We start from the raw sequence: 25,181 nt of genomic DNA, 5'->3' as shown, positions 1-25,181 counted from the left end.
TCCCTGGTGCCCGGAGGAAGCCAGAGGCTGGGGAAGGCATGCAGGTCCTTGGGGCAGCAGCAGCAGCCCCACCTGAAAGCTGCATGCTGGCTGGGCTGGGCCCTTCTGCAACCCCATCTTGTTTCTGCAACCAGGACCTACAGTTTGGGAGCCACTGTATTGCAGAAAACCCCAAAATAAGCAACCCCTAAAAAACAAAACAAAACAAAACAAAAAAAAAACAAAGCCCAAAAAACCGCAACCTGTGACTAAAAATCAAAGAAACTTTTTAAAAAAAGAAGCCCAACTCTGCTTATTATATGCAAACTTGGCAACACTGGCTCAGAGCCACTGCTCGGGAGTAGCTGCCGCAGCGGTGAGGCCAGTAGAGGGTTGGGGGAGGTGAAGGGAAGCGAAGGGAAGGGAGGCAGACAGGGCCATTTGTGCCACTGGACCGGAAGAACTTGGGCCCCCTTGCAGCTCAGGGCCCTATGCACATGCCTCGTTTGCCTATGCGTTAATCTGGCCCTGTCTGAAGGGCTGGCAGAGCTGGTGGGGGAGCCTGTGTCCAACCAGACTCAGGCTACTTCCCATGCCCTTCCTACCTTTTCTAGCAGTAATGCTTTGCACCCTACCTGTGAGGGTTCTGAAGAAGCACTTTTCCAAACTCCAGTCCTTACTGAACCCTGCAGGAACCTGATTTCTCTTTCTTTTTTCCTCCTTTCACACCCTGTTCCTGTTGCTGGAGCCCTGCAGGGATCCCCACCCTCTGCTGGGCTGCTGCTTACCACTGATGGAGTAGGTTCTGGGAAACTGGTGCTTCTTTCTTCCTGTTCCAGGGAGCAGGACTTGTCAGGGCCAAGATGAGATGGGGAGAGTGGGCAGTGAGGAGATGATCCACTACTAGCAAGGAGAAAGAGGGATATGGAGGGAAGAGAGGCAGTCTTCCAAATATCGGAGGGTGGGGCAGTGTCATTGGCAATATCCAGAATAAGACAGTGTAGGAAAATTTCACAAGATGATGGTGAGTATGACCAGTATTACCAGAATGCAGAAGGAAAGTGAATAGGTAGGGAGGGGAAGTTTCATTAATGTATTTATTTATTTTATTGAACTGTCTTTAAAAGCAATATCAACCTTGACTAAAGCGATGCTCTACAATTAGATACAGCTAAAGAACACTTTTTTTCTTACCAGTCAGATTTGTATACACAGCCCATGGACTCAGTGCTGTGGATCACAGGATGAGGTTGCTACTGTGAATAAGCTCTGAAAGAGTGCAGTAACTGGAGGGAAGAATGGGTTTGAAGAGCCATTTTGATTTATTGTCCTTCATATATTTTTCCGATTGAAAGTACACTTGTGTTTCTATATATAGCAGTCACTGTTAGTATGGTGGCAAGAAGGGATTAATTTAAGAAGTGATGTAGTGATAGTCCTTAGCATACTTCTGTATGATTTTTAATTTTTTTCTAATAAATGTAAGAACAGACAAGACAAAAATAGAACATCCATGAACAGTCTTCAATTTTTGTGGTGATTTTTTTTTTTTTTTTTTTTTTAGGTGGGTGGCAAGATGAAACGTGGCCTGATGGCTGGACTGCGGTGACAAGAGATGGAAAAAGATCTGCCCAGTTTGAGCACACGCTTCTGGTCACAGATACTGGCTGTGACATCTTAACTCGGCGGTTGGATAGCACTCGTCCTCACTTCATGTCCCAGTGTTAGTTTAGACTGAGCTGGAGGATCTTTTTATTTCTGTACTATGCATTTTACTGAGCGTACCGGATAGAAGGGGATTTTATCACTTGTTTTGTTCTCATTGACTGTAGATAAGAGCAGAATACAGCATTTGGTGTATATTTTGAAGAACTTGATCCAGTGTCAATAAGCAGAAAATAATTTAAATTTTTTTCCGCTTCCCTCCTACCCAAGACACTCATACTGTATTTTGTTTGTTTTTCTTCAGTTGCCTCTTTAGCACCTTTCTTCTAATCAGGCCTGCAGTTGCTTCTATCACTCTCATGATACTAGCTGGAAAATGCAGGTTTCTTTCACACTGGGGACTTGATGTTTTGGGTATCCAGGTATCTCCATTTCTTCAGTGTGCCCTGCCTTTATTAGTGTGTGCGCGGCACCTGGGATTTTAAAGATTTCTATTCCAAAGACCTGCTTAGCTACTTCTGCAAACACTGTTCTCACAGGCTGGGCCTTGTTTTGTTTATGACCTGAGATAGGGGAAATATATACTCAAGAAAATGCAAATTGCCAAGAGTAGTTTACATTTTAGCTCTGTCCCATCTCTATGTTGTTACCTCTGCTGTGATTGTGACTATAGATGATGCCATGTGCTTTTGGTGGGATTTACTTCCTCTTGCTGGAAATTGTTAATGCTGGTTCCATGCTGGGAGATCACTAAAATACTATTTTGTATTTGTTTCCCCAAAAGAGTTGCCCCTCTGAGGAGTAGTGGTTAGCAGAGTATGGTACTCTGGAAGTTCACTGTGAAACTGCTGTTTCAGACCCAAGTTGGGAAAGGAATGAAACAAATAACCAAACAAAAACATGATTTGCAGGCTCCAGTGTATTTTAACTGATTCATGTTTCCTAAACAGATCCAGAGTAGCTATGGGATGGGAATTGCAAGGTGCAGGACATTACAGCAAGACAAATGAAAACTGCCTGAAAAGAATGCTTAAATGTTTGAGTAAATAGGAAACATCTTCTATACTGCTGCTGTGTTAGGGTATTTTTTTAATTAAAATTTTTTTTTTAAGTGAATTTCATGTTGTTTGAAAACGTGTGGGTAGGCAGCCTTGGAAACTCAATGCCTATGCCCTACAACTGGGTATAGAGTGGCCAGTTCTGTGGCATCCCATTCTTCTAGTTTGCTATGATCCTGACCTGTAAGAGATCACTTCAAGAACTGTGGGGTTGAGTTAGCCTCAAGCCCTTGGTCCTCTCAATCTTTGTTGTCTGTTGAGATTTTTATTTTCTGAATTGGTAATGAAAATGATTTCACTTGCAGTTTTCCTTATACCACTGTAATGCAAAAAAAAAAAAAAATTAAACCAATGAAGACAAATCAAATCATAAAATCATGGGCATAAAATGCACATTTTGCTAGGTGTCTTGTGACTTCTTGTCCCATAGGGCTTGATCTTACAAGCTACTGAGTGCTCTGAACTCTTATTGGCACTGGTAGAATGTGAGGGCTTGTGATGTATAGACATGGACCCATCTTGGGCATGACTAAACACCAAACTTACCAGGAAATGTCTTCGATTCCTGGAGTGCCTCGGACCTTTTTTTTGCTGTAAGATACCATTGTGATAACATTTTCATTACATTTATAATTTTTAATGATACAGTAAAAATGACCTGAAATGACACATAGAGTGTGTGTGTGTGTGTGTGTGTATGTGTGTATTTAAGTAAATGGACTGCAGTACTTGAGTGGAATTGCCTGTGTTGAATGCTGCATATGTAAAATTACGAGGAGATTAAAAGTCTGGATGGCTATCCCAGAGATTTGCCCATGATATCAGTCATTTAAAATTGGTAGTTTTCTTCTCATGTGTGAGAGAGAGAGAGAAAGAGATGGGTACGCTTGAAGCTTGATTTCCACTCCCCCCTCCCTCCCCCTTTTTCTTGGCATATAAAATAAAAGTTGCAGCTGTACCGAATGGAGGCCACATTTTCATGATATAGCATCCCTGTGGGCTAGCCACACTTTGAACTTAACTCAGTATAAAATTATATGTAAATCAGTGATGTTTAATCCAATCATTTACTGATTTGTTAACTTATCGTAAATCTGGTTTGAAAACTGGGTTCCACCCCCTCCCCCCACCCCACATTGACCAGTGCAAGCTTTTTAGCATAGGCAGCCCAAAACATATTGCTTTAATCATTGGATAGCAAAGCTGTCTGAAGGGCAGAGTAATTAATTGTTTCTCTTGGATTTTTTTCAAATCTGACTGCGTATTTTGCAGTTTCTAGTTGATTTTCAAACATACCTAGTTATAGATTTTGCCTACACATGCATGCTAGATTCTCTGTGTGCAAAGCTTTGGAAATAATCTACTTCCAATCTTATAAAAATTTCCACCTATAATGGTTTTACTAGAACAATTAGGTGTTTGTGTTGTCTCCTAACATTCTCAACCTTTTTTGTACCAGGACCCATTTTTAAACACTAGTGGCCAGTCCCGAGCCAGTGCCCCTCACTCCCAACCTACTGCCCCCTGCCCCCAGGTCTTAGCTCCCCAATGTGTGGGGCAGAGACATGGAGGACCCCAAGCAGCCCCTCGCAGGCTGGAGCTCTGCCAGCCTGCAAGGAAAAAGCCAGTTTCCCATGTTTTTCTCCTTTAAAGGAGAATCCATTTTTAAAGTTTGCAGCCCTTTCATATATTCTTGCGACCCACTTTTGGGTTATGACCCACAGGTTGAGGAATGCTGATCTATACCACCTCTTCCAGTTCCAAAACCATGAGAATAGGGAAATTGCTTATGTTTTCTTCAAACATGCCATTTTTGCTGATTTCTCATGGACTAATTTTCAGGAAACAAGACTTGAATAGTTAATGATAGGTAAAAATGCAGCATAGAACCGAAGAGATGCCAGAATGATGCATTGGAGAAGGGTTTAAATCTTTCACAGGAGTTCTCAGGAACTGTCTATAGCTGTTTGTTTACCCAGGCATGTAAATGTAGGTTTTTCTTAAACTGAGATATTTGGAGTTGGAGACCAGCTGATCTAAATGTATATATCACCATTGTGATATTTTTTTAAAGCTGGCTTGCAGTGTGTTATTTTCTTGGTTTGGTATTTACAACAGAGAATCAAAACGTTCTCAAGGTGAAAATGGTTGCTTTTTTTCTTTTATTATAACCACTGCAGTGATTTTAAAAAGGTAGCATCATATTCAGTGCTTCACATATTCATATAAAATGGACAGCTACAATGGAAATGTTTTCAGTGACAAGACACATTCTACCTGGGTACCTTATTTACTCAACTATAAGGTGAGGTTCCTCTCCCCCCGCCTCCCCCTCAGCATGGGAAGAAAAAGCCCCTTATCTTGTATTCACATCCCAGCAAACCTTCCCCTTCCTCCCTCAATTAAATACATTATCTATCATTAAACTGCTGCTAGAAGCAACAAGTATTTAGTCATGGAAACCAACTAATGCCTGGCTCACATTGGGCAAACACAGTGATAGGAACTTACAGGAATTTTTTTTTTTAATTTAGTTTTAAGGGCCAAATCGGTTCCAAATTCTATTGGGTAAAGCCCCCAATGGTCAGGTTCCAAATTTTGACTTAGCAGAGCTCATTTGTTCAATTCTGTGCATCTCTACCACCAGGTAAGTAGCTTCCTTCCCAGACCTATAAGTGTGGGGCTTCAGATACTCCCCAAATCTGTGGCAGGCATCCTACATGCAAGCCCAGGGTTCAGATGCCCCCTCGTCTTGCTCGTGGCCAAAAGGCTAGGGTGCAGGCCAGGGGAAAAGCAAGAAAGCAGTATCCTATTGCCACAAAATTTTGCAGTTGGGTTTCCTGCTTTTGGGGAAACTTGCAGGGGTCAGCCTGCCTGGAGTACAAGTGACAGGCCTCACCCTGGGAAAACTACCTTCTTGATTATGGTTTCTCTCTAAGACAAGATTTAGGTTAGTGCAGCCCATCTTTGTGCTTAGTCTTCCTCAGGGACAACTCTCAAGGCGTGGTGAACCACTACATCAAATACATTTCACCTTCCTCTTCACTCCCACACCTGAGCAGTGCCTTTTTTTTTCCCCCTACTTCCAATGATTCCTGCTTCTTCGAACCTTAAATGTCTGGTAAACATCTCCAAACTTCTGTGTATCTGAGAGACTGTCAAAGCCTCTCAGCCTGTTGCATGTGAGTAGTGTGGCTGTGCCCTCTATGAAGTGAAGACAGATGAGGTAGGTCTGTGCCTTATCTGCATAAACATTTTTAGAGGGTTCCAGGACTTGTGACAACACTTAGTTCCGGTTGTGAGTTGGGGGGCAATAATTAGCATGTGGATCCTCACAGGTGGAAGGGCAGGTATCTGGAGAACAGATGCATACTGAGCAGCACTGCACTGTGGGGTCACCAAGGCTTGAAATGCTGTTGACTGATGGGGCTCAGCCATGTAGCTATATGATAAATCATGGGCCTTTTGGCTCTGGACAAATATGCATAGTTTGTACTATATATGAATAGGTACACAATAGGGCTGTGCGAAGCTTTGGTCGCTGATTCGATTCGGCAGAGATTCAGCCTGATTTAGTGGCCAAATCTCTGAATCCAAATCGAATCTGGAGACCCTTTAATTTCTCCGAATTGAATTGGAACCCTCCCAATTGACTCGGAGACTCAGACATAGACACAGCTTTAAATGTTTTTTCTATGTAACTTGAGGTATCAGGTGGCTTGTGAATGCTGAGATGCTGGGGCACATGTCCTACAGGAGCATGGGGGCTCCCCAGTGCACCTGGAAGTGGACCAGAAGCACTTCCGGTCCACTGGGGAGCATATGGGGGGGGGGGTCCTCCCATACCCCCTGGCCTGACAACTAGTGCCTCCTGGGTCTGGGGAGAGTAGCCGGGGTCTCCCCATGGCTGATCGCTGAGCCGGTGGGGTGGGGTGGGGGGGCGGGGCCTGCATGCTCCCCAGTGGACCCAGAAGTGGACTGGAAGTACTTCTGGTCTACTTCCAGGTTCACTGCTGAGCACGTGGGGGGCCCCCCCCCTGCACTCCTATGGGATGTTCCATACATCCCAACATTGCAGCGCTCATGAACCACAGTACCTCGAGGTAGTAGACAAAACATTTAAAGCTGTGTCTATGGCAGAATTGCTGCTTCTCTGAATCGGCATTGAATCTTGGGATTTGGCCAAATCGAATCAGGGACAGTGATCTCAATGAATTGAATCACTGTTGCCAGTTCGGGCCAAATACGAATTTGAATACGGCTCGTTTTGCACACCCCTAGTACACAAGTGCTGCTCTGAAGTGTGCTTATGGTGTACCTGTACTGAAACTTGCAGCAGTTTGCAACAAGTTAAAACATCAATTCTAGATGAATTTACCTATAGTAATTTGCCTATATGTAAGTTATTGTGGGTATGTTTATTGTGAAGTCAGTATATTTTTTTTGGTCCCTTGCATTTCAAATTAAAGGGGGGTAGGGGGGAAAGGCAACTGCTGGGTCAGGGCCAGAGTCTGGGTCAGAGTCAGACCCCCAGCAATCTCCTGTCCCCTTCTGTTTGTCCTGTGCAGCTTCTGCCTGTCCCCCACCGCATTGTGCTCACTTCCTTCCACAGTTGTGCTCCCAGGGGGAACAGCCTGATCAGGGTCTGGCAGGAAGGCTGCGGGGAGGGGGCTGAGGGCAAGAGGGCGACCTCATCCCTCTGGCCCCTATTTTCTCTGCAGTAGCAGTGGGAGGGGGATGAATTCAAGACAACCCTCCAATATTTAGATTCCACACTTGGAATATTATATTACAAATGTATACATTTTCTAGATAATGAATCTTTTTTTGGGGGGCTGGTTATCTTTGAGTAAATACAGTATACAGTAATCCCTACTCCTGCCCCCCACCCCCCTTCCTGGATTTTTGAGATTGTACTTTCAATACTTTCTTCTATCCTGGCCTCTAGAGGAGTTTCTATCTTTACACAGTTCAAGTGAGGTAGTTTTTTCACTTGTCTCACCCTAGGCTAAACTAGAAATGTAGATGTCTCCCATCTTCAGAATATTGTAATGATTCCTTCCCTATTAATTTTTCTTGGGGCATAAAGATGTGTGGTAGAATGCTCAGTCAGGAGGCAATTGCTATAGAAAATCCTTTCACATGACTAGACCTTGTTTTTCTTTTGATTCAACCACTTGCTTCAGGCCTTGCCTCTTGACAGCTATCTTTCCTCACTGTGAAGGAGCTGTTGATGCCCTTTTCTCATAAACAGCTAAGGACTGCAACAGTGCATTTACTGCAGTGGTTCTAATCTTATTACCTGTAGTCACCTCTCAGACAATGCTAGCTTTTAGCTTTTACTTATTTCTTGCCTATGGAAAATAAAAACCAGTTCTGTTGCAAAAAACCACAACAGATCAGAATGGTTTTGAAAGTGTGCATTCCTATTTGAAATCTCTAGGCTTATCTTGTGAATCCTGTGTAAGTGTTTGCACATGTAACAGTGTAATATTATGCAACACTCTTGAAAGGATGTCATGGCACCCCTGTTCACCCTGGCTGACAATCACTGAATTACTGTGATAAAACCTACTAAATGTAAAGCCAGTAAGTTTCAATTCACTGTACAGGGAGTCATGTAGTTCAGCTGATAGGGTGACTGGCTACAGATTAAAAAGGCCTGGGTTTGATTTCAGGCAAAGGCTGTGAGTGTTTACTCATTATTTCCACTTCTAGCGTGGCCCTAAGGCCCACCCAGCCTTTCTCCAATGGATTCCACAAACTACCTGGTGGTAGGGCTGTGTGAAGCTTCAGGTGCTGACTCAATTTGGAGGAGATTTGTCCTAATTTGGTGGCTAAATCTCTAAATCCAAATCGAATCGGGGACCAATAAAAAACTCCGAATTGATTTGGAGAGCTTTGATGATTCGGGCAGTCCCCACCCGCTGCAGCAAAGAGCTGGAGCTGGACTCAGCAGGTAAGTAAGGGGCAGGGGAGGGGACAATGGGGGGGGACCCCTGCCAGGCCCCATCCCTTGCCTGCCCCCCCCAGCACCCTGCCATGGCTGCCCTGCCCACCCCAGCTCCTGGTGCTTTAAAAAAAAGCCCTGACTCTCCAGGTGCTGCCAGGCGGGGGGGCAATCCCCACTCCCCATGCTGCATGGGGGGCTCTGCTTGAGCAGGCCCCTGCCTACCCCAGCTCCGGCCCTTTAAGGAAAAAAACAAAAAATATCCTGGGACTCACCAGCTCCTGCGGCAGCCTCGGGGCTTTGTGGAGCTCGTGGAAGAGCCACCCATGTGGCGGGGGGCAACGGGGATTGCTCCCTGCTGGGCAGGAACAGTGAGTGTGAGCTTTTGGGTTTTTTTTCCCTTAAAGGGCTGGAACTGGAGCAAGCAGGGCAGCCATGGTGGGGGATGGTACAGCATTGGGGTGGGGGTCAGAGGGCTCGTGCAGAGCCCCCCCACCCCCATGCAGCATGGGGCAGTAGGGATTGCCCCCCACACAGCAGCACGTGGGGAGGGGAGGGTTTCAAAGTGCTGGGAGGTGGGGCAGCCATTGCCAGGGCTGGGAGAGCAGGCAGGGGGTAGGCCTGTGTGATTTGGAGATACTGTCCCAAATCAATTTGGCCGAGGTTCAAATCACCAAATTGAATCACTGTCCCCTGAATTGGCAGAATCTGAATCCAAAGCAAATCCTAGCTGCTTTGCACAGGCCTATCTGGTGGTAAAGGAGGCTGAGCATGATGCTGACTATCACTTTCTCATGCTGAGTTTAGAGAAACAGTGGAGCCTTGCCTCAATGACATGTAAACAGGACATTTTTACCTTTACGCTCAATTCACTACATCTTTTCCAGAAAGTGTTTTTCTCTGACCCTACTGTCCCCTGCATCCCCCTTTGCTGGGGACAGAGTGCCGCCGTGATGGCAGGGCTGAAGCTGGCCAGTGCCACTGCCCTCTCCAAGGAGCAAGGCCAGGGAGAGGAGGGGGCGAGGCTCCCACTCCGTTCCCTCTGTCTCCACTGTGCCAGTCATGGCGGTGCTCTGCTGTGCCAGTCTGTCCCATCATCCCCCTCTGCCCCTCAGGCCCCACTGTCATGGCAGCGTTCTGCCATGTGTAGCTGTGTAGAGCACTCCAATTGGTTGTTTCAGTAAGCATTGTGATTGGCTGTAGAGACAACCAATCAGAGTGCTTGTAAGGCATTACGGACAGACAAACACTTTTATTATGTTAGATAAGAATTTAAAAGTGAAATGATACTCCCTTTTTCCCCCACCAAAAAAGTAACAACTTGAGGCACTATAAAACCTTTAAATTGTGGCATGCTGAATATGTGTATCTTTAGTACACGTTATCTATAAAATTAGCCAGCTGGGGAAGTGAAGGCATCTATCCTGGTAGGCAGACTGCAATTAACAAATGGAAGATTTGGAGAAGGAGGCCACTATAAGAAAATTTGTTTAAAAATGACTGCATCAACTGGCCTACAGCTTGCAGTGATCAACCAATAGCAGTTCTAACAGCAGGTTGCCCCATGCAGTCATAGCAGTACAGCAGAGTTCATTATTTAGTTATTAATACAACATGACCTAAGACTAGGTAGATCTAAAGAAAGACTTGTATACCTTGGCACTTCAGAATCTGCCCAAAACACTCACAACCTCAACTTGGCAGATGTTGGCATGCAGATGGCCGGGGAGCCACAAGAGACCCAATCCTTGTTGTGGCAGCGCAGCCCTGGCGTCTTCCCTGCCATTCACCCCAAGGCACATGTGCCAAGCAAAATGCCTTTGTGTGCTATGCTCTGGCCCCATGCTGTGGGTTGTCTATCCATGCTATAGGTCAGTGGTTCTCAACCTTTGGTCCCTTGTGCACCTCCTGCCGATCAATGCAGCAAAATCAAAACCGTAAGTCCCACTGTGGCACTTCCTATTTCGCTGCCGCGAGCTGAGTCCCACTTTTTCCACCACGGTCCAGGGCAAAGCAGCCTGCGTGGGGCCTCCCTCCCTATCCCCCAGCACACCGATGCTGGGGAGTGAAAGCCCCGGCTCACCAGACACTGCAGGGGGGACAGGACGGGACGGTGGCTGGAACATCTAGCCTAAGCAGGCAAAGACCAAAACGCAGCACCCACGTACTCCCTGCCTGTGTCTTGTGTAACCCTGGGGGTATGTGTACCATGGCTTGAGAAACTGCTATAGGTTATACTCAAGGTTGAAGTACTCGCTGTACTATAATTGTATAGAGTGGACTAAAGAAGGACTAGCAATGTGGTTGGGGCACTTGCCTCAGGACCTAGATCTGCATTCCAGTTCTTGCTCCAGATAATTTTAAGTGTTTTGAAGTAATTATTCAGGTCTGTGCCTCCAGGTGAGTACCTATAATCATGGAGCTATAGAATCTTGTTTTTTTCTGTCCTACTGATTTGTCTATGCAGTGTAAAACAACTGCACATACAGCATTTTGGATATTTTCCTGTTAAGCACTAGTGCAGTATCCAGTGCTGCTCAACCCAGTGGTGATCCACCTCAGGGCTGGTCTGTGGGCCTGCCAGCCCTGGGCCAACTGTGCATGCAGATCCTATGTGTTATTCAGCCTGCAGGGCTCCCCACAAGTCTGGAAACTTGGCAGCAGGGGAGTGACAATTGCTATTACTGCTCCTCTGCCACCAAGTTCTCAGACTTCTGTGGGCCAGAACGCATGGCTCCACAGGCCAGAACAGAGTTTGAGTTTCAGAAAAGTGCTGCTTTCACCCTTACCTCTTTTGCATGGTGAACACAAAAAGGGGAAAGAACATGCTCTAAGTGCATCTTTGCAGGGCACAGCCCTCTAGTAAGTGCTTCTCCTGATTCCTTTTAGTAGTAGTAGTGAAATGCACGTGATGGCTGAAGGAATGAGAACTTCCATCCAGTACTGAGAAATATACTTTTTTATTAAGTAGTTTTTATGATTTAGGCACTGTCAAAATTCAGACGTTACTAACATGGAACGAAGTCTGGAACCAGGGTTAATTATACAACTGGATTTAGCATTTACCGTTATTTTGAGGTCAGTTAACATTTAAGAGACTATGATTATGAAGCAGGTGGTTTTCCCATCCCAACCTGAATCTGTGTCTTTCTGATCCCAGTTCTCTTCAAGAACCTTAGGTTTAGCTAGTAGACTATGGCAGCTAGGACAGGCAGGATCCATCTTCTGACTCCTTAAAATTTCAGAACAGTTCGAATGCTTTCAGAGAGAAAAAAAAAAAGGTGGGGGAGGGGAGAGATGAATCCATACCAAGAATAAGATCAGTCAGCCTATTATCCCTGAAACACTAACCTTAGGCTGGCTCTTTTGTCCTTTTTTTTTTTTTTAAAGTGAATGTTTCTTAAATGCTTCTAAGGAATAGGCTAGTTATATTGGTTCCTGTTATTGTATCTCTGCATTATGCTTTTTTAAGAATTTCTGCTGAGTAGATAATTAGATACTGTATTTGCTCAATTCCAAGATGAGATTTTTCTTTCCCCATTCATCCTGGGGGAAAAAAAGCCTTGACTTACAACCGAGTATCAGACCGCTGCTGTTGGGAGCTGTGGAGTGGCTGTGCACAGAGCCTGGTGGGTCAGGGACAGCATCAGCAGCTTGCAGATTCCTGCTCCCTGCCTAGCTCCTATCCTCTTCTCTCCTTCACTGGCAGGTAAAGAGGCATCTGTATATTGCTGCAGTCTCCAGCCCACCAGGCTTTCTATACAGTGGCTCTACACAGCCCTCAATTGTGGCAGACACAGGGGAGCTTGAAAGCTATTCCTGTCCTTCACTGCAGGATGCAGCTGTGCCAGGAGCCCAGCTCTGCAGTGCACGGTTTTCTCCTTCTCTGCCCTTCTCTTTTCCCCTTCCCCTGTCCCCCCTGCTGACCAGGAGCAGGCTGAGCAGGGGAGAGAAATAGGGCAGGGAAGGAGGAACCTACACTTGCGCAGCCAGGCTCCCAGCTGCATGGGGCACCTATGGGGCTCCACCTGTGCTGAAGGGGCATCACCAGGGCAGCAAGGGTGCTCCCCCTCCTCCATCTACTCCATTGCTTCTGCTTGCCCTGCTGCTGCAGTAAGAAGTGGGGGACAGGACAGAACAAGTTTAAGATTACTTCATCCCCCCCACCCCCCAAAATAGATTCTAGATGTGGAAAATGATACATTTGCTACAACTTTTCATATCTGGAACCTAAGTGTTGGGGGAGGGGTTGTCTCAAATTCACAGCTGTCTTACATTTGGGTAAATATGGTACATTCTTAAAAGGACACCTATAAAATCTAAATTCCCTTTAATGTTATGTATGTTACCTTTTCCCTGTGTGCATCAGTTCAAAAGCCTCATTAATTTTGTCAAAAGGCAGATTGTGAGTTATGAATTCATCGACTTTGATCTTTTTTGCCATATATTCAGCTACCAGATTTGGTATGCTTTCCACACTCTTCCAACCTGGGGAGAAAAAAATTGTCACACGTGGACATGGAAAAGTGTACTAGCCTTACATTAGCTTGTCAGCTTTCTTAGTATATATTAAGGAACTTCTGAATCAATCCCATCCAGCTATAGATTAGCACTGCTTTAGAAAAAGCTTGAGTACAAAATAATAAAAACAATACAAGGTCCCTGAGGGCCAAACAGATTCATTCATTGTTTTGTCTCTGGAGAGAGCAATGTGTAGCTGAGATCCGAAACTGAGCATTAGGCTCTCCTAGTCCTTGGCTGTATATTTGTTATAGCCAGTACTCTAGGCTGTTTTACAAAGCTTTGGAGACAGCTGATGTAACATCAAGTAAAGACTTCAGCTGGCTCTAATTCCTGAGTTGTTCATCACCCTCTTGATAGACAGCAAGGGTTGTGGGAAAGTCACTCAATACTTTTAATCCAATAGGCAAGAAGTCAATCACAGATTTGTTTTCTGTTATGTTAGTAACTTCTTGCACACTACAACAGGGCCTTTGATAACCATACCATGTTCATCTCACAGTGCAGTCCTGCAATTCTCAGTGAATGAACAGGACAGAAGTACACAAACATGTTTACCTTAGTCCTGGTTTCCCATGTGAGCAGGTTGTCTTGTTATAGTTTAAAACTGCAACTCATAATTAGGCAATTCTACTATAATACAAAATGGCATTATAATGAACTGTACAGGAGAACTACTGCCATCAAGACAACTCTTCATTTTGAATTCATGATGTGCAATAGGAGTGTTTGCTTTGAAACCAGTATAACGGTCACTAAAAAAGTGTTTAGAAAAGCCTCTTGCACTGTCTTGCTTTGTATTTGTATTTTTTGCTCTTTTAATCCAGAAGATTACTCTACAAGTATGTCAAATCCTTACCTCCAAAGGCAGTCCCTTTCCAAGTTCGCCCAGTCACTAGCTGGAATGGTCGGGTAGAGATCTCTTGACCTGCAGCAGCTACTCCAACTATCACACTGAGTCCCCAGCCCTTATGACATGCTTCCAAGGCAGCCCTCTGCACAAAAATACAACAAAACCCAAACACCAGTAAGAAAGGTCTATTGTTGAGACTGATGTTCTCCACTATTCTAGAGTGAAAACAGGAAAAAAAAAAAGATGGAATGCCACCTTTTTTTTTTTACAAAATCAGAATCCTCATAAGATTTCATCAAAAATCTGCCATGAAAAACTCTGTTCAATTATTATATTCCTGAGTTCTTATAGATATGTGGGGAGCCTGCTCTGACATGCTGGAAATCCAGTGCGTCAGAGCAGACTCAATTAATTAAGTCTGCTGGAGCACAGAAACTGACTTACTCCAGCAGCCTTCCATGTCACACGCATCAGCATCCCCTTGTGTCCCTGCGCTAAAAATATGGTGACAGGGCACTTTGAAATAAAACATGTGCGATGAGCTTTGGTTCAAAGCACCCTGCTGCAATTTTTTTCAGCATGGGGACACTGATAGACATGCAATGTGTGGGCACTTTAATTAGCAAGCCACACTAATTAAAAGTACCCAGCACCATGGGCAACTGGTGCCTCCAGGGGGCCCCCCAGCAGCTGATTGCTGATGTGGGGGGGGCATCCCCAGTGGCTGATCACCCTGCTAGGAGTACTTCACGTGGTACCCCTACTCCCCAGCCGGCGAGGGCCAATCTCAGGGGGGCCATGTGCCCCCCCCCACGTTGCCTATGCCCAGCACAGTGTCCCAGAGCACATGTAAAAGTGCCCCATGCGTCCATATAAGCCACAGTATTTTCATTTTATGGTTAGGATTCATAAGAGATACCTTCAGTCTAAGAATTATCCTATTGCTTCTCAATTCCAAACAAGGAGGACAGAATGTTTTCATGTAAAGAGAAAGGGACTTATTTCTTATTAAAGTAATGAATTGCCCCAAGTTGCAATGAACTTTTCCCTCCCCACTAAGTAATGCATTGCACACACTTACCATGACACCAACATTACCAATGCATTCAAAAGAATAGTCCACACCACCATCCGTCATCTCAACTAGCACCTCCTGAATGGGCTTACTGAAGTCCTTAGGATTGATACACTCAGTGGCTCCAAACTCTTTGGCCTTTGCAAATTTATCTTTGTTGAGATCAACACCAATGATCCGGGAGGCTCTTGCCACTTTACAGCCCATAATCACTGCCAGGCCAACTCCTCCTAAACCAAAGACAGCACAGGTAGAACCAGGTTCCACCTGCCAGATGAGAAAGAACAGTTGAAGGACATATAGCAGTAGACTAAACAAACACACATCCTTTCACTTGCATGGGAATATACAGATTAGGCAATTTTTAATTAAAAACAGAAGTACAACCCCCATGTTGCAAATCACTTTAGTTTAGATAAAGGGAACTACACCTTTGCCTTTGACTTTTTTTGTCAAAGATTTGTTTATGAAATGCTATGAAAAAGCTATGGTTCCCTTTCTGTCCCAAAAGGTGGAAAATAGTTTGGGGCCCTCACTAGGCCTGTGGAAAGTGTTCCCCAACAAAAGAAGGATAACTTGACAGACAAAGAAATAGCACATAGGCAAGCAGAAACAGGGCCAACTTTTTGATGTGGGTCACAAAGTAGCTTTGATAGACCAACAACACATACTATCCCAGGGGCGGGCAATTATTTTGGGCAGAGGGCTGCTTACCGAGTTTTGGTAAGCCATCGAGGGCCGCATGACAGGCAGCCCAGGGCAGATTAATATTAATTTTCTAATTTTTTTAGGGGCCCCGCAGGCCAGATAGAATGGCCTGGCAGGCCACATTTTGCCCACCCCTGTACTATCCTCTCCTTATCTTAAAGCAGTGGTTCCCAGCCATTTTAAACTCAAGGCACCCCTTTGAAAAAATACTAGCTTTTAGCACTCACTCATTTCTTGACTACAAAAAAACCCAGCCAATAGAGCAATTCCTGTGCTGCAAAGAACTCAGAAAGATACAACAGATCAGAATTTTTTTGACACTGTGGATTCCTATTTTAAATCTCTGTTTATATTGTGAATCACAGGAATGTGTTTGCACACCTAACAGTGCTAATACTGCACTGTACCCTTAAAAGGATCTCAGAGCACCCTGGTTGAGAATCACTGCCTTAAGGTATCCCCCCACCCCCTGCAAACACCTGTGATAATACCCATTCACAAACAAGTTTCTTAACAGCACGGAATGGCTGCTATCCATATCTACTTCTCCATGGCAGGCAGCCCCTTTTCCATCCCCATACTTGGACACATGTATTCACCACTGATCCTCTACTCTGTCTCGTCTTAACCTTCCATCTGAGTTGAGATGAGAAATTCTGTGACTGTGATCAGAAGGGAAGCATGCCAGTGGGAGTCTGTCTTCCAGGCTCCTCAGGGCAGATCTAGCTACCAAATTCCTTCTTCCGACCTGACCTTCATTGAAAAGAACATCAGTTTTCCCTTCACCAATACTACAGACCAGGAGAAGAAAGAGATAGACCACAGTTCTTTCTTCCCTGGAGAAAGGTATCAACAGTCTTCTTTTCTCCACAAAGGCCAGGCAGGCCTCTGAACTGTGAAGGGGAGCTGGAAAAAGGACTGAACCCAGCAGATGAGCTGCCACAAGGGCTAAGCGCAACTAACTGGAACTTGTATCTGTTTATACCTCACACTGCCTGCTTTGGTCAAAAGCACAGGTCAGGTGTCTTTCTTCCTACTACAACCAGCATCCAACTAACCAGGTCAGGAAGTGGTGGGAGCAGGGGCAGGGCTGCAGGTGAGCAGGAGCATGGAGCTGGTGGAAATGTGAAGGCTGTGTCCAGGGGGCAGCAGCAGCATGGAGCTTGGCTGGGCAGTGTACGAGTGTGAGGGAGAGCGTGGGGTGTGAAGACACCCCCCAACACACACACACACACACACACACACACACACACACTCTCTCTCTCTCTCTCTCTCTCTCTCTCCCCCCCCACCCCCCATGGTGCACAGCCCAGGCAGGCAATGGTAGTGGTAGCAGCAGGTGGGAGCACTTGGTGCTCATGCCCAGTGCAGGCACCCGGTGGGGCATGGCTCTGGCCAGTGCTGCACATCGCGGTGAGGTGCACAGCCTCTGCCAGGCTATCTGTATCACCAGTGCTCTCCGCGTGCACATGCAGCTATCGCATTCGCCAGGCATGGGAGGGAAGCCCCACATGTTGGAGCTGGCCGGCCAGGGCTACACAACACAGGAGGGAAGCCCCAGGTGCCTTCCTCTGGGGGGTGGGGAAGGCAGCCAGGTCCAGCATGCAGGGCTTCCCTCCCGTCCCCAGTGAGTGCAGGGAGCACTGGTGATACAGATGGTCCAGCAGAGGATGTGCCTCTCGCTGTGATGTGCAGTGCTGGCCAGAGGTGCACCCCACAGGGTGCCTGCTGCTGCACTATGTGGGGAGTACCAGGGGTGCCCCCCACAAACATGCAACCACCCAACATACCCTATGCTCCCCGCCACACACATTCCCTCACAACCCTCCCCAACACAGGCACCCACTCAACACACGCATGCACACCTCCTCCCACACCTTAAGTGTTGGTGGGAGTGTAGGTTGTATCATTTTAAGATCGGTAGTGCGCAATCTGTCGGGGGTTGGAAACTGCTGACCTAGCGGTTATATTTCTGGTCTTGCTTTCTCCAAGCCCAGTCCTAACAAATTCTTATGCTAGTGGTTTGCCTCCAGTTTAATATCATTAAGACACAACATTACTGGGAAGAGTCAAAGATAATCAGAGCCTGTACCTTGGCAGTGTTAATGGCAGCTCCATAGCCTGTTGAAATGCCACAGCCTAACAGACAGACTTTATCCAGAGGAGCTGCAGCATCTACTTTAGTAACTGAGATGTCAGCCACAACAGTATACTGGGAGAAGGTGCTAGTTCCCATGAAATGATTAATTGGTTTTCCTTTGCAGGTGAATCTGCTGGTCCCATCAGGCATCAGTCCTTTTCCTTGGGTAACTCTAAAATGAAACATCACAACAAGATCTAGTACAGGGGTAGGCAATGTTTTTTGGCCGGAGTGCTGAAAAAAAATCACAATGTCTACCTTGGAAGGTGCCGGAGTGCCGACATGCCAGAGCCCAGAGCAGCTGTTTGCAGCCAGCCCACAGAGCCCAGTCTGCTTGCAGCAGGGCTTGCAGCCTCCCACCTGCTGGCTGGGAGCAGCCTGGGCTCCATGGCTGGCAGCGGTGTGCCGAGCAAAATGGCCTCACATGCCACGCTCAGCATGTGTGCCAGGGGTTGCTGACCCCTGATCTAGTATAGTTACTGACATTTATAGCATAGTCTAAACCAGAGGTGGGCCGCATCTGGCAAGCCAGGCAATTCTAGCCAGCCTATGGGGCCCCTCCACAAGCCCTCTGCAAGGCAGCATGTCCCTGCAGGAGGTGCAGCTCTGGTTGCTAAGCTCTTTAAGGGCCAAAGGGCATGGAGCCAGGTAGTACTGCTTGATTATCAGATGCAGCACAGGTGAAGGTTGGGGAAGGGAACTCAGGCCCAGCAGCAGAGTGAAGTGCAAGCTATCTGAGTCAATAAGCCATTTTGTAAGGGAGTAAGAACAGAGATTTGGGTGTGATGCTGGTCCTTGATGGGCTGGAACAATGAACCAATAGTTCACACACCTGCGTACACACCATGAAGTAAATTTCAATTAGGTCAGAAAAGAAGACAAGTTGGCTGAATTTCAAAAGGAGGGAAAAGTAATTTATTCACAGAAAAATCCAACACATGCCCTCTTACAACTGCAGGACTTTGCTGTGTGTTAAATCATGTTGCACTTGATGTCTGAACCATCTGATACAAAGCCAGGCCACTTGGCTTTTGTACAGAAGTGAGTGTACACCGATGAATTACAAAACAAATGTTTTGCGTGTCATAAGAAAAAGGAGTTTACCAACCTTATCTTCTGGCAGAGATTGGTTTTAGGGTTTAAACAGAACTTGCATTCTCCACATTGTGGGACATAGAGGGGGATGACTGTGTCACCTAGGCAAAAGAATAGATATATTTTACAAGCCAGCTAGTTAAAGGAAGGCCAGTAAGTTGAAAAAAAAAAAACACCACATGGTTAAAATCTTATAGAATTTGATGATTCACGGATTAAAAGATAATCAAAACTCCCTTCTCGTCAGTGCAGAAGCAGAAAAGGATCTTGGAGTCATTATTGATGCCAAAATGAACATGGGCTGACAGTGTGGGGACACGGTCAGGAAGGCCAACCATACCTTGTCATGCATCCACAGATGCATCTCAAGCAGGTCCAAGGAGGTGATCCTCCCCCTCTGTGTGACGCTGGTCAGGCCGCAGTTGGAGTACTGCATCCAGTTCTGGGCGCTGCACTTCAGGAGTGATGTGGACAACATGGAGAGGGTCCAGAGGAGGGCCACCCGTATGATCAGGGGCCAGCAGGGCAGGCCCTACGAGGAAAGGCTAAGGGACCTGAACCTGTTCAGCCTCCACAAGAGAAGGCTGAGGGGGGATCTAGTGGCCGTTTACAAACTAGTCAGGGGGGACCAGCAAGCATTGGGAGAGTCCCTGTTCCCCCGCGCACCCCCAGGAGCGACAAGAAATAATGGTCACAAGTTGGCAGAGGGTAGATTCAGACTAGACATCAGGAGGCGCTACTTCACTGTCAGGGCAGCTAGGATCTGGAACCAACTTCTAAGAGAAGTGGTGCTGGCTCCTACCCTGGGGGTCTTTAAAAGGGGCCTTGCCGGGGGCGGTTGACCCCAGTACTCTTTCCTGCCATGGCAGGGGGGCGGGCTTGATGATCTGCTCAGGTTCCTTCTGACCCTACCAACTATGAAACTATGAAAATGCTCACAAACCTAGAGAGACAAGTACAGATCTTGTAGAGTGCAATGCATTAGAAAATTCTGATTGTTTAATGTCTGAATAGGAAGAAAACACGCATGTAAAATTAAGAATTTTACAGGAGAATAAATGCTCCATAAAAAACGAGAACACAAATGTAAAACCCATAGGAAAAAACAGCTATGGGCACCAAAATGGCCCCACAGTTTGCCAACCTTTTTATGAGCCACCTGGAAGAAGACTTCGTCATGAACTGCACCATCAAACCCTTACTATACTTAAGATACATCGATGACATCTTCATCATTTAGACTGAAAACCTGCAATTTTTGATTCAATTCCATCAGACATTCAACAATCACCATCCCTCCATCTGACTTTCTCTAGAATACTCCAGCACCAACATCTCCTTTTTAGACATGATGATCAGTATCCAGAATGATAAAATACAGACCATGTTATACAAGAAACCCACAGACAAACACACATATCTGCACAGAACCAGCAATCACCCTAAACACACCCAAAAAAGCCCTCAGATACCACCGAATTTGCACTGAACAGAACACCTGGGATTGCCACCTCATCAATTTTAAAAAGGCTTTCGCCCAATGAGGATACTCCTCCAGAGAGATAGATCGCATGTTTGAAAGAGCCACCTGGATACCATGTGAAGAATTGCTTCAGTACAGAAGAAAACCCCCCACAAATTGCACACCGCTGGTTATGACATATCACTCCTCCCTTGAACCCGTACGGAAAATCCTCAAACAATTGCAACCTATACTAGAAAGAGACCCCATTCTTAAAGAGATCTTCCCAGAGCCACCCATCCTAGCCTTCAAACAAGCACCGAACCTCGCTAACCTCATCACCAGAAGCAAACTTCCTCAGACCCAGAACACACCAAAAGGATCCAGACCATGCCATGACAAAAAATGCAAAACCCGCCAACACATCTCTACCACCCCCACAATTTCTACACCCCACAACAGAGCCATCAGCATTTCTGGATCTTACAGCTGCACCTCCAGAAATGTAATATATCTCATCCAGCGCACCAAATGCCCTGATGGAAAATACGTAGGAGAGACCAAACAACAACTGTGCACCAGAATGAACGGACACCAGAAATCTATCAAAGACAAGAATACCCAATACCTGTGGGGGCACATTTCTCACAAGAAAACCACTCTCTCTCCAATCTCTCAGTCCTGATCCTCAAAGGAAACTTACACAACACTTCCCAGAGACAAGCCTATGAACTCCGCTTCATCAACCTCCTGGATACTAAAAATCATGGACTAAATATAGACATTGGATTTATGACACATTATAACTTGCCTGACAGCCGACTTCCCAGGTACTTCTCCACTATTTATCCACCTTCTCTCCCCCCTCCATCCAGCCTGTCTCTCATCCATTGACTCCTGAATCTACATTTTCACTGACTGCCTGTCCTGTATGCATACCAGCCCAGCCTCTGGCTTCTTTACTTTTCATTCCATCCAGGAAGATCACACACCAACTACAGAAACTTCCTTAGCCTGACGAAGGGTTTTTGAACCTGAAAGCTTGCTTAAAAATTGCTTTCCAACTATTTAAGTTGGTCTAACAAAAGATATCAGATTCACCTGAAGAACCTTGTCTGCCCATGTCCTTAGACCAACACGGCTACAACCTACATTTAGACAACTGTTATCTTAAGACTGTTTGTTACACTGCTGTTTCTTCGTGCAACTTCATTTAAGAATGCTGTAAAACAGAATTCTTAAAAATCCTAATGTTTTCTTACCTGGTTTTAATTTAGTTACTCCTTCCCCAACACTCTCAACAATTCCTGCTCCTTCATGACCCAAGATCACTGGGAAACATCCTTCAGGGTCAGCACCACTCAGAGTGTAGGCATCAGTGTGACAAACAGCAGCGGCAACAATCTAAAAGAATGGCAAAAATATTTGTAATATTCTGGAAGTTGTAGAGAGATATCTAACAATAAACTGGAACTATTTTTTTTCCTTGGCAGTAATCCAGAAGTAGTCCTAGGAAGAATTTACTAAGGATGACAACTTTTGCAGTAACCCGAACCAATGTGATTTTAGTTCTGGCAAGTCACAAAATATGTGGACCCAGGAAAAAAAAAAAAACATCGGCACAATCTATTCTTGCTTCCTCACTCTCTCAAGGGAGTTCTATCATGAAATTAACAGCCGACAGCTCATGGGCTGCTAAAGCCAGAAACCAGTGCCCTCAATTATCTGAAAGCAACATGGCACCCCAGATTTTAAATAGGATATAGTCTCAATTTCCAAGAGTAAAAATCACCCCTGCCCACAGGGCTTTCATAAAGCCCCCTGTATTACATAAATCTAATTTAAGACCTTAATTCAAGTCTTAAACAGTGAACAGGACCTGGGCCTTGTATGGAGGCAAACTGTACCTTTGTGTGTAGTAGTTTGGGAGATAGGAGCTATTGATTAGGGGTGAATGTTTGGAGAAGGCAAGAGGTTTCACAGCAACAGTTTCAAGTCTGATAATCTACAGCATGGATCAGCTAAAAATGAATGTATTAAATCACTGGAAAGATGAAAAGCTACACCTTTCCACTGGGATGAGCTGTATTTCTAGCTCAAATGGCTCATAAAGAGCTCAGTCTTTAGAACTGTCACTGGTCCCTGAGAGACTAACAGTAATTTTTTTGGCCTAAACAAAAAACTAAAACAACTATTTGGTCTTGGACCAGCAACCATTTCACATTATTTCACAGTGACACACCCTGTAATATCTTACCTAAGTTTCAAACAAACTCATAACCTTAATTCAACATTTCTCTTATAAAGGCAAACACATGATTAAGCTTAAATATTTAATCTCCCAAAGTACAAAGATGAAAGTAAGCAATAAACACTTTCATGATTACCTTGATCCGAACTTCATGAGCTTTTGGTGGAGCAACTTCTACCTCCTCAATAGATAATAGTTTACCTGCCTCCCAGGCAACAGCAGCCTTGCATTTAATAACCTAAATGAGAACAAAGAATTTCACTTATAATAAATGTCTCGTTGTTTACTGAAGAGAAAAAGCAGCACCTGCTCCACACAGCCTCTGCCACCTCCCCTGCACTGCTTACAACTCCAGTTCTGGTTTCATGCCCTCCTGGGAACATAGAACATGCAAGCTCTGGCCCGTCTGGCCACATAACATAATGGGGCTGGAGCTGTCACTGCTGTGTTACTGGGCAGGAGCCAGAATTTGTGTGTGCTCCATACCTGGCAGGGAATGGAGCCAAGGGTGGAGTGGGGGGCAGGTGGCTGCTGTATCTCAGACTGGCCCTAACCCAGGCTTGGGGCCAGAGCTAGAGCCAAGTGGCCACCTGCCCCACATCCTCCTTATACTTAAATCCAAGATAAGGGGCTTCCCCTCCACTGCATGAGAAAAAAAAGCTTATCTTGGATTTGAGTAAATACGTTATATAAGAAGTCTGACCAAGGAAAATACTCAAATACTACAGTTAACAGGGATCACAGAAGGAAACTCATCTTTGCCACCACAAAAAGATGGGTTTATTTTGAAGGTAAATAGAGTTTAGATTCTTAAAAACAAAAAGGACATTTGTAGCATCTATGGGTCCAATTCTGCCTTTGGCTATGTTGTGCACCAAGCAAGTAAATGGAAGCCATAGCCACATAACCAAGAGCAAAAATATCAGATCACATCACAACAAGGATTGGGCTGCTTTTAGATTTTAGGGTTTTTTTTGTTTTTTAGGGCTTTTTTTTAACGAGTCTCCAGCTTTGTCGTTTGAGATTTTTCAGAAAGATCTCGTGTCAGCTGTCACAGAACATATAGGCCAGTTTGAATTAATGTGGAGGTTGAGCTTATACAGCCTTTGCTAAACAGAAAAACTAACCAGCATAACTACTATGGAACAAACTGATCTGTGAGTAGTGGTATGTGGCCACTATTTCAGAATAAACATGACAAACCAGAATAGTGTCCACCCCAGGAGACTTATTCTAGAATAGCTGACTTATAACCAGTGTTCCCTCTTAGCTGTGTGGCGTGTGTGGCCACGCAGGTGTGCTTATGCCGCACTGCCAAGCACGCTTGCTCAGCTGCGCTCACCATGCAGCTTAGAGGGAACACTGCTTATAACAGTGTGCCAATCAATTTTCCCAGGTAGATGAGGCTTGTGTTACCTCTGTAACAGGCTTAATATTTTGCATGGGTGGAGATTTCAGCTATAAGCATTTTGATATTTTACAGATGATTTAAAGAGACTGCTTTCAAGCAAAAGGTATTTATATACAATCTTTGCAGGGTAATTAATGTAAATTCCTAGAGAAAACAGCACTGACTGGCTTTAACCTGGCTCAGGAGGCTTGACAAAGAAGTTAACCTGTATAAGGCAGAGCCTTCATATACTTCTAGAACTAAGAATGGACAAACTTACGTAATGCACTCTGTATGGGTGATGGAGCATAACTAGTAAATTTAGCATCCAAGTAGACTCTATTGTTTTATGATGTTTTCTGTAGAATGCTCTTATTCTAACATAAGAACTACTATGCTTTGCAAGAGCTAGCTCGCCGGCCACCAGTTAACTCACTGCCCCAGAAAAAGCAGAACACCAGAAAGATGGTGCTCAGGTGTTAAGTAAACTCAGATCTACTGCACAAGTCACAATGGGAATTTATACACATACCTTTTTGTTTGGCGATGTGTCAGAGATCTGCCACTTCTGAGCAGATTTGATTAATCGAGTCTGCTCCATGTGAGCTGATGCGCACTGGGTCGCGTGCAGTTGTATAAGTGGTGAAATGCACATCAGCGTGGAGAAAATGGCAGCAGTGCGCTTTTGAACTGAAGCACCTCCGAAGTGTTTTAGTTCAGAAGTGCACCACTGCCATTTTCTTTGTGTTAACACATATTTCACCACTTATACAACTGCAAGCATTGCAGTGCCAGGCACATTTCAAAGTGCTCGGTGCTGCAGCACTTGCACATGTAAAAATGCCCAATAACTGTAAGGGGCTTAGAGCCCTAAAATGCTGGCTTGGAGTAAGCAATGCAAGTTTTCATCCTGGGAAGGGGACAGCTAGAGTTCAGAGACCTATAATCAGGGTGACCAACTGGGACAGTCCCAGATTGAAGAGGCCAGTTTGGGCCGGCTGAGTAGAATTATAATGATCATGCCAGAACAGCAA

General features: G+C 45.3%; 2 protein-coding genes and 1 non-coding gene across 3 annotated transcripts in view; 1 reads left to right on the top strand and 2 right to left on the bottom strand.

Moving 5' to 3' along the window:
* Positions 1-6,297, top strand: part of METAP1 (methionyl aminopeptidase 1) — a 44,667-nt gene extending 38,370 nt beyond the window's left edge. Inside the window, exon 11 of the mRNA XM_025204261.1 lies at positions 1,544-6,297. Coding sequence (XP_025060046.1) covers positions 1,544-1,707 — 164 coding nt within the window. The 3' untranslated portion in view covers positions 1,708-6,297. The remainder of the gene's footprint in view (positions 1-1,543) is intronic.
* LOC112550304 lies at positions 5,487-5,649 on the bottom strand. The gene has a single exon (XR_003094078.1). It is a non-coding gene; the product is annotated as a U1 spliceosomal RNA (small nuclear RNA).
* Positions 6,298-11,593: 5,296 nt separating the features above from the next.
* Positions 11,594-24,748, bottom strand: LOC102387010 (alcohol dehydrogenase class-3). The gene is given in 10 exon segments (XM_025204260.1): positions 11,594-11,910; positions 13,002-13,140; positions 14,033-14,168; positions 15,108-15,368; positions 17,902-18,121; positions 19,058-19,145; positions 21,769-21,910; positions 22,894-23,018; positions 24,428-24,437; positions 24,680-24,748. Coding segments are annotated over 10 exon segments (1,215 nt in total). The 3' UTR covers positions 11,594-11,885.
* Positions 24,749-25,181: the final 433 nt, after the last annotated feature.

The sequence above is a fragment of the Alligator sinensis genome, unplaced genomic scaffold (assembly GCF_000455745.1).
Source record: "Alligator sinensis unplaced genomic scaffold, ASM45574v1 scaffold353_1, whole genome shotgun sequence".
Lineage (NCBI taxonomy): Eukaryota > Metazoa > Chordata > Crocodylia > Alligatoridae > Alligator > Alligator sinensis.
This window is presented reverse-complemented; position numbering and strand designations above follow the sequence as displayed.